At 36.3% G+C, this 9,973-nt stretch overlaps 2 protein-coding genes across 2 annotated transcripts in view; both read right to left on the bottom strand.

The window, feature by feature from the left end:
- Positions 1 to 2,018, bottom strand: part of LOC113228290 (trypsin-7-like) — a 7,330-nt gene extending 5,312 nt beyond the window's left edge. The window contains exons 1-2 of the mRNA XM_026461555.1: positions 1,996 to 2,018; positions 1,021 to 1,137 (exon numbers count right to left, since the gene is read on the bottom strand). Of these exons, the coding sequence (XP_026317340.1) occupies positions 1,021 to 1,137; positions 1,996 to 2,018 (140 nt within the window). The remainder of the gene's footprint in view (positions 1 to 1,020; positions 1,138 to 1,995) is intronic.
- A 4,019-nt stretch (positions 2,019 to 6,037) lies between these two features.
- LOC113228180 (trypsin 5G1-like) lies at positions 6,038 to 9,600 on the bottom strand. The gene is made up of 5 exons (XM_026461408.1): positions 9,447 to 9,600; positions 8,710 to 9,064; positions 7,655 to 7,910; positions 6,711 to 6,860; positions 6,038 to 6,434 (listed from the first exon to the last, which is right to left on the bottom strand). Exons 1-5 carry the CDS (start codon positions 9,505 to 9,507, stop codon positions 6,279 to 6,281), a joined length of 978 nt encoding a protein of 325 aa, XP_026317193.1. The 5' UTR covers positions 9,508 to 9,600; the 3' UTR covers positions 6,038 to 6,278.
- Between the last annotated feature and the right edge of the window lie 373 nt (positions 9,601 to 9,973).

Below are 9,973 nucleotides of genomic sequence, written 5' to 3'. Positions count from 1 at the left end.
ACCCATGATGAGACTGTACATATTTTGCCAGTCTCAACCGCCACTGCGTCTGGAGTACCAGTTGCAACCCACGATGAGACTGTACATAGTTTGCCAGTCACTATACTATTGATTGATTGATTGATTGATTGATTGATTAGAACTTCGGGAGGTGGAGGCCTAGTGACCTAAAACACAGGGTATCCTAGCTTAGGCTCCAGCGTCTACAAATTTTCCTATATACAGTACTATTATATAATTTAAATTGTTACAAATTTGTGGAGAAAATAAAGAATTTACTTACTTACTACCCACATTTAATTTGTTTATAGAATATTACTTTCAATGTACATAATCATAATTATATATTTGGATTTCTTTTTGTTTGTTTTGTTGCCGTGCACCTGGTGGTAAGTGCCACGGCTATCCATAACAATTGCAGTGCCACTCAGAGCTTTAAATCGCAAAGACCTTAGGGGCACTGATGCTGTGCCCGTCACTGCGACGGTCACAGCATCAGTGCCCCTAAGGTTTTTAAGACGTCCCACATGCCTGTAATTTCATAGCACCCTTACCCTTCCAAATTACTGCTTGATGGGAGAAATAGGTTTATAGTTTATAGGTATTTCCCTGGACGAACTCTCACAAGGAGCTCTAATGCTACTGGATGCTATTTTCATGTATACATAAAAAATATTTAATTATTATTATTTATCAGTCGATTTCTGTACAGATAGGAGTTATTGCTAACATCGTTTTTAAAAAGTAAACAACGTTTTACATTGTATTATTTTTCTATTCGTATTTTCCGGTTGACGTAATGTTGTTAAGAAACTTATTTACTAATCATAAGTAAACAAGGTTATTCCCCCATTCCAATTGTTAAATTTCTATCCTAAGGTTGCCTGGAAGAAATTCCTACTGAGCAATAAGGCCGCCTATAGTACATTATCTTACTTACATTACTGTTCTGTTTTGTCATTTAATTTTTTAATGTGCAATAAAGAATTTTTCATTAATTCATTCAAGGCATAAACTAACCCACAATGCGCCGTTGTTATGGCCCAAAGGTCATTAATGAGAACGCCCCCACAAATGTCGCCGTAGTTGATCTGGTATGGTGCTTCTTCTATCTTTATATTGTATCCGCCAAGAATTCTAGAATAACAAAATGTTAAAATTATTAATACGAAGATCGAACACTTAGAAAAACCTCCTTCGATCCAGCTGAATTATTCGCGGAAGTTTTCGCGGTATATGTTTTCCAACCAGACACAGTTACAACAAACGCACTAACGCGGGAAAAAAATATGGCGCCACCGTCTATGCGGAAAAGGCACGAAACTAATACCGAGCGTTCTACTGGCTGTTTGAGTTTGTTCACCCGAAGTAAATTTAATAAATTAGGTACTGTTTACTTCTTACGGATTAAAGGATGCACTTTACTCATGCTACGTAAGGCTATATTAACGTACTTTTGGAGCATGACAAGTGAAAAATATTTTGTTTATACTCTTCAAGCGCAATATCGGGCAATCGGTTTAGAAATTATATTCTAAGGCAAAGCTTAGAATATAATTTCTAAACCCCTTTTTAAATAACCATGGATTGACATATACTTATTTCTAGTATTTTTTTATATAATACCAAGTAAGCGACGGGACGAACAAGTCGAGCGTCTGGTGGTAAGCAACACGCCAGTCCATAACAGTTGCACACCACCCAGAGCCACACAGAGCTTTAAATTACAAAGATCTGAGGGGCACTGCCACTGCGCCCGACACCCTGAGACAAAAGTTGACAAGTCCCATGTGCCTGTAATTTCACCAGCACCCTTACCCTTCAAAACCGGAACACAGTAACGCTCACTTTACTGCTTGGAGGCAGAAATAGATGAGGTGGCAGTACTTCCCTGGAAGAACTCTTCCGCAAGGATCTCCACAGCTATTTATAGTATAGTTCTGGACCGCGATATTATAGTATATGCCATCGACACAGTAGGAAGAAGCAACTAACTCTGGATATATCACGCGAATCATTTCGTACGCTGATTTATTACGATTTTAGTGGTCGAAAATGAAGTTTTTGAACTGTTTCCAAAACCGATTTAAACTAATGAAAGAGTGTATAGAAGTCGAGATAAAATATTTCGAAAAAAAAAGCAAAAAGTTCAAAATGTTCTTGTACCTTTTTTTATCAAAAACTTTCGGAACCCTCGTGCCTTATTTCGAGAAACAAATAAATCAATTGATGAATAAAAACGTTTTACGTACCCATACACTGTGAAAAATTCGGCGTGCAGAAATAAATAAAGCAATAATGACACTAACATTGCACGTGACTTTGAAGGCATTAATAAGTGCAATCCTTATCGTTAGACGTAAGGAAATGAATTAATTGCATTTTACTTTTATGTCATGGTGAGAGAAATACAATTTTTTTACAAACAAAAAATGTAGAGGACATTTTAGGTCCAAGCTACCTACCTACACAGTAAAGAAATCTAGGGATCAAGCACGCTTTTTTTAATTTTTTTTTATAACACCAAGCGACGGGACGAACAAGTCGTGCGGCTGGTGGTAAGCGACATGCCTATCGACTTCCACTGCGCTTGTCACCCTGAGACACCAGCACCCTTACCCTTCATAACCGGAACGCAGTAATGCTCACATTACTGTTTGGTGGCAGAAATAGTTAAGATGGGAGTACTTCCTTCTTTTTTTACGCAGGTTTATTTTATTTTTTATTTTATTTTATTTGAAGGAGAACCAACGGCTGTTATACAAAATAAAAACTTAAATAAAATTAGAAAGCCAATTAAAGGTCCCCACCAATAGAAACACTATAAACAAAATTTGGAGCATCACTTAACTATACTCGTACATATAAAAAGAAAAAAGAATAAAAATAGCTTATCCACAAAACAGATTAAACAAATTTACAAATTTTTTTAGTTATACATCATGGATACCTTCTGCCTGGGGATACAGAGGAGAGGAGCTACTCCTACCGTCATAGCCTGCTGAGAGGCGCGCGCGGGTGCACGCGACACCATAATCATGCAGACGGCGAACGTGTATACCCACGTTCGTTGTCGTGGCTCCTTATGGAGGAAGATGGCGACCGAAGTCACGCCGACTTCTCTCTGTCCTCCGGCACCGGATGTTGATAGCGGCCGCAGTCTTCGATCGGGACGGTTTCGCAGAAAGTTAGGACCGCTTTCCAGGGCCTCTTGCTGTCAACCATGGCGCGAACCACTCTCGGCAGAAAGAGATCTCTTCCCTCAACTGAGCCAAGCGGTCGGCGCTCCTCCGCCAGGCAGACCTCCAGCGTGTGCTGGGCCGTCTCCTCGGGGCAACCCCCACAGTGGTGGCACTCCAATATCACCTCCCTTCCGGCAATCCGACACAGATACCTTCCGAAACAGCCGTGTCCCGGAGGGCTCTGAGTCAACCGAAAGGTAAGCGCACCATGACGTCTGTCTATCCACTGGGACAGAACAGGGAGGATTGGAGGATTGCCTCGACGTTTCGATGGCCTGCACTAGGCTGCCCCTGTCTGTTTACCCACTCCTCCAGCATAACGCGACGGAGCTCGTTCTGCTTCGCCTCGATCTCCCTCGGCAGTACTACCCTGGACGAACTCTTTCACAAGGAGCTCTACTGCTGCTATTTAGGAATCAAGCACGTTGTTGCTAATTACTGAGAATCAGGTTTTCAATGAATTTTTTTTAAACACCAATGGATTTTTTGGTCAATTTCTTTTTTAAATTCAAATTATAAAATTGTCAAAAAAATCCATTGGTGTTAATAAAAATTAATTGAAAAACCTGATTATAGTAGGTAATTGGCAAAAACGTGTTTGGTCCCTAGAAACTTTTGATGTATGTAGATATCCGAAGACATAAGTTTAAAGAAATTAATATTCTTACACTACACAAACGTGATTCATATTATTAAGAAAAATAGTATTTTTTTATGAAAAATAGTGACAGACGTAATATTAATACGAGGAATAAAGATAAACTACCTGTTCTTGTCAGTCAACTTCACAAAATCACTAATTCATATAAGGGGCAACGTATACGTTTCTATGATAAGATTCCGGTTGATATTCAAACTTAAATATTCACGAAGTTTAAAACTGTAGTGAAACAATAACTATACTAAAACTAGTGACTCGTTTAGCTTTCGCAGGTCGTCTCGATCTATGTTGTTTGAAATAATATTGTAAACGATAAAGACTAAGAGGAACAAATAGTACATAGCAGTGTTCTCAAAATTTGACAACTGTCAAATTTATTTTGGATTTGGAGCACCGTAGCGACATCTCTTTAAAATCGCTTAAAATATTTTGCTTGTATATGAGTTAAGGTCTTTCAAACTTGGGGTCTGCCAACGAGCTACGGAGCTCAGCATCCTGGGAGTCAAATTTCAGACCGAATTAGGAGCAGTGATCTACGCTCCAAAATACGAATCGCAGATGTGGGCCAAAAAGTAAGCCTTAAATGGGACTGGGCGGTCACGTCTACCGCATGTCAGGCGAGTCGTGGGCGAAGGCCACCACAGAATGGATCCCCAAAGAAAATGACCATGCGGCAGGCCAAAGCGTCGATGGAGATACGAACTAGACGCGCACCTAAAGAACTGGACCTCAGTGGCGCAAAACAGAGAGGTGTGGAGAGAGGGAAGGGAGGCCTTCAGCAGAGGGACGGTATAGGCTTTTAAACAATTCGCGCGCTACGTCCGATTCGTATCAGGGGGTCTACTCTCGATCTCCGTCCGAAATCCGTCCGAAACAATTACTGCCAAATAAGCAATAATTGACCAAATGAAAAGACGCATGATGCGAATGAAGCTTCATACTTGATACTTGTCTTTTAATTTTGTCGAATATTACTTATTTGACAGTAATTGTTTCGGACGGATGTCGGACGGAGATCGAGAGTAGACCCCTTGTTCCGAATTTTCGTATTTTCTCGGATTTGAATCGGACTTAGTGCACAAGCGACATCAGAATCTTTCTTTACTTATTTAACATGTGTGTTTCTTTATGCAATAAGTAATTAAGTATTCAAAATCGTAATTGTTTTGTAACCAGACAGTGGAGTAGGCAATGACCTAAGCTTTAAGTGATAGATAAACATAGGGTGATATGAAATCCCAAAATTATTAAACACAAAAGGCAAAACACAAACAAATTCTTTTAAATACACTACCGTAGTAAAGTTATTGCTAGTTACACAATCTAAAGTACAAAAGTAGTAAAATGCAATTACATATTTCAAATAGAGGTATTATATACTATCGCTATAATATCTAACCTTCCTGTATTTGTTGAATTAAACATCTGGTGTCCTTAATTCTAAATAGAGGAATAGGTAGCACCTGATCACTCTGTGCTGTTATACTTTTCTACCTTTTCCCTCACTAGCTTGGAAAGGCTTTCTTTCTCATTAGAAATCCGCGCGCAAAAGCGTTTTTTCCATGCTAGCGTGGAAAAGATTTTTAGAATTTGAACTTGATGGACTGTGCACCTAACTTTTTCTTACGATGAAAAACATAGTGAAACGTCTTATACGTGATTTGTCGTACATTATTTATGTACTATAAATCCGTTTGTATATTTTATTCTTATTATTGTTGACGTTAAATTGACCCCGATAACTAATTTTGTTTATTAAGTTATTTTTGCTGTATGAATGACATACACAAGTTACGAGTACACCCAAATTCACGAGAAATATAATTGTATGCCATACAAATATTTCTCCTGGCCCGGGAATATTGTTGGGTAATTTTAATTAGTGAGTGGAAATTTTTCCGGAAAATTTGCTGAAAAATTGGAAAAATATAATTTTGTTAGCTGATAGCCACTTAGAGAAAAACGATATTTAAAATTATTTCACAACAACGGAAAAGAAACCTTTTTTTATTGTATCTATTGTTTTCGTTCAGTAACTTCAACTTTTGACAGGTGTCAATGTCAAATGTGAAAAAATAAAGAACCAAATTTTTTCGATAATTTTATTACGTTTCTGCTCAAAATAAATACTGCTTTTTTTCACTTCTTCATTTTATTAACAGCACTTGAATAATGTAGTCATTTTACAAATTTATAATCGAAATAGTGTACTTCATGTGGTAGTTTTTGACTCCTAATTAACACGACATTAATATTTTTGAAAACAGGAATTGATTACAATGAAATGGACAATATTTTGTATTTTACGTACTTAGTTCTTAGTTATTTTTTACAAATATCTGAGAATGTCCGTATAAAAGTCTATGAACGTTTCTTTAGTTTAGTTTAAGACCGGTTATCTTCTCGATCCATTCCCTGACTTTTGCCACTTTAGCGTAGACGCCGTAAGAACCTGGTGTAGCGCAGCCATAACCGAATGAGACCATGCCCAGTAAACGGTCATTTGATACTGCTGGTCCACCGGAGTCACCCTGAAAACAAATTCAGCAAAGTGTAACAAATGACTTTTTTCTTATAGCTTTAGAACGATTTTGATCGTCATTGATCATGGTCCGAAGAATAAACTTTAATTTAAAATGTATTACATGTTATAATCGATGACCATGTGGACGCAAAACGTCTCAGTTCAAAACCATCAGACAGAGATTTCAGTTGAGCTTTTCATACTGTTAAGATAACAGAGAACTCCTGTCAAGTTACTCAGGAAGGAAAATAACACAGGAAGAATAAGAATGACAAATAAATACCTGACATGCATCTTTCATGCCTTCTTGAAATCCAGCGCAAAACATTCTAGAAGTTAAACTCCCTCTGAAGTAAGGGAAAGGAACAGTTTGACAATGTTCTTTTGAGATTATTGGAACTCTTACAGCTCGGAGTACAGTTGAGTAGGGTCCCTGAAAAACGAAGATCAAAATGTCATTAAGTCCAAGCATATTTTTTAAATCGATCACTACAGTGAACCAATCCACTTCCAAGTGTAAGCATTTTTGTTCACATTTCAAAGGTTACGAGTCATCATCATATCATCCAACTGATACTAATTGTGCACTGTAAAACTACTACTACCAGGGTGCAATTTGCTGTGGCCCGTGTGGAAGTCGGCAAACCGACTTAGTACAATGGTAGATCCCTGCAGAGACAAGATGTGTAATTGGGGATCCAGGGATGTTAATCTAATGCAATATAACTGAGGTGCTCCAACAATATCTGTGCAGCAATTGCTGGAGAGAAAAATAAGAAGCATCTACGCGGTAAGAAGAAGAAGAAGAAAGGCGCTTACTCTAAACAATATTATGGTCTACAAAGCTCTGTAGAAGTGAAGAAATGAATGCATAATTAAGAAAAGAGTGTGGACCCGAGAAGATATTCGACTTCGAATTTGCCAGTCAACCTACAGTTACAGAAAGTAGCGGATGAAATCTTATATACGTCAAAAGTACTTTTATCACATGAAAGTTATAAAAATAATACGAATTACACGAAACAAATTAAGTATATGTGAAATTTTATTAGTCTCCTATTTAAGCATAAAAAGTTATCGATTAATTTGTTTAGTAGAATCTCTAAACCTCTCTCCTGAAAGGTGGCCATTTTGTTGATGTGGATTTATTAAACTAAGGATGCGATCTGTAGATCAGATTCTATTTTAGATGTCGTCAACAGTCAAAGGAAAATTATTTTAACTTACATTCTCTTCAGTGTTACCCCATCCAGTGACAGAAATAACCTTCCCAATAACCATATCTTCGACATGTGCAACCTTGATTGGCTGTACGTTGTCATCAAATTTAATAGGTTCAGGAAGCTCTAACAGTTGAAAGTCATAATCGAACGGATGTTCTTTACTCTTCCCAAACCACATCGGGTGAACAAAACTATTTTTGACGCTGATTTTTTTTCCTTGGTTCAAATACTTTGAACCCACCCTTATGTATGGCTTCTTGCTTTGAAATTTCAATAGAATGGATTATTGTTACATTAACAACGTGTAGCATATCATTACGTACTTAACTAAAGTTAATAAGTTGATCAAATTCAGAAATTATATCAAAGGACAATATAATGGCATAGATTTAATATTGCCCTTTGAAAAACATACGTAGCTTTCTAAATCCATTATTCTCTAACTTCCTACTCTATTATCTTCGAATTGTATGTCCTTGGTTATCTTCAAAAACTCAGTTAAGTGTAACACATTTACAATAACTGAAAACTTCATTTTGCAAAATTATGCAATGTCGTATAATACGTTGAAATCGTTTTAAAAAGTTAATATTGTTTAAGAAAAAATAAAAATTGAATATTGTAAGCAATTAGCAGTCAACAGCTTAATCTAATCAGCGTGAAATCAATTATGCATCAATCAATCTCAAGCTGAACTAATCTGTACATCTCTCTGAGGAAACGAAAATAATTATAAACGTCACCGGGAAGATGGCTACGTCAAGAAGTTTGTAATTTAACATTATTTCGTTTACAATTTACAGAAGGACGTCATATATTTTGCCTATCACTATTTCGAAATAAGTATTTTTTTAAATTCTTTGCAACAATAACGTTCACATTAGCAGTTTTATTTATTATTTACTTTTACCAATCCAAATAATAATAATGTTTAAATTAGTTCAGACTTCAAATTGGTTATCTAGCACACCGAACTACCTTCTTTATCTTCGTGAATATTCTAAATTGATTCTTAAATCAACTATGTCAAGATTTTTATATATATATAGTCAAACTTACCCACAATGACCGGCAGTAAGAATCCACTTCTTATCAATTATAGCTCCACCGCAATTTGTACCATAAGCAACGTGGTAAGGGTACAAATTTATATCTACTTCTACGCCGCCAACGATCTTGTCATCGCCTTGACCATAACTGTAACCATCTTCACCTTCTCTAGTGAACAATCTATTATTCTGACGGTCTACACTGTACTCAAAGTTGTCCACATCAGGCATTTCGGTGGGTTCATCGTAATGTTCAACGTCAAGTTTCATGTCGTCATCTTTTCTACTGTTCCTCTGCCAAGCATTTCCTTCTAAAGCCTTTTTAATCCTCCCTTTAGGAACGGGAATGACGAGTAAATCATATTCTGAAAAATAAAAGAAATTTGTAAATTTTCTCGCATGATTTTGATTAAAGATTCAATGTTGAATTTTATTGCAATCATGTTTTACAAGTCTCGTTCTGAAAAATAAATTCATAGGTAATAAAATTGATTGCGTGTGATATCGTTTAATAAATAACATTTCGTATACACATTACGTGTAATACATACATATATCACACGATTTGGTTTCTACAGAGTGTGTTTCCTGAAACGTTTATCAATTTTTTATTTATTATTTCTACACTAAGGTTTTTAAACGAACATCTTAAGATTTTTAAATCACTTCCGCTTCTTTGTATTTCATTTAATTAACTTAAAATGAACACTATTTTAATTAATATAAGTTTACGATCGTGTAACGTACTTGTCAGTTCGACGGCTGGAATGTACAAAAATGCGGTAAATAAAAATAATGTTATTGACATTTTTAAGGTTGCTACTGGTGACTACATTACGTTTTTACGATGCCCAAAGAGAAGTTCCACTGATTGATTGTTTCATTTTAAGCCCATGATTCTTTGATAAAAGTTAATTTAACGTGAAATTGCCCTGTTCCTCTCAACGACTTTCTGGTAATTGGAAATATATTCGCATTCAGACTTTGCACGATAACGTTCACGTTTTGAACAAATAACATTGTTAATTCATGTGTATTTTGAATTTTTAATTTTATTTAAAAACCGATAACTTTAATTTTAATTGTATAATGTTTTAAAAGTTTCTGATTAACATTTATGGCGAAAATAAATCATAATAAAATATGCAAAAATCAAACGATTGGTCACCCGATGGTAAGTTAGCTGCCAACAGAAACCTCCTAAATCCTTCTAAGAATAGTTTATCTATTATTTTAGTACATAGAACCTACTGTCTCTGGGCTCATACGTAAAC

Source organism: Hyposmocoma kahamanoa, unplaced genomic scaffold, assembly GCF_003589595.1.
Source record: "Hyposmocoma kahamanoa isolate Upper Pololo Valley unplaced genomic scaffold, ASM358959v1 224, whole genome shotgun sequence".
NCBI lineage: Eukaryota > Metazoa > Arthropoda > Insecta > Lepidoptera > Cosmopterigidae > Hyposmocoma > Hyposmocoma kahamanoa.
The sequence above is the reverse complement of the archived record's forward strand: the minus strand, read 5'-3'. Positions and strand labels throughout refer to the sequence as shown.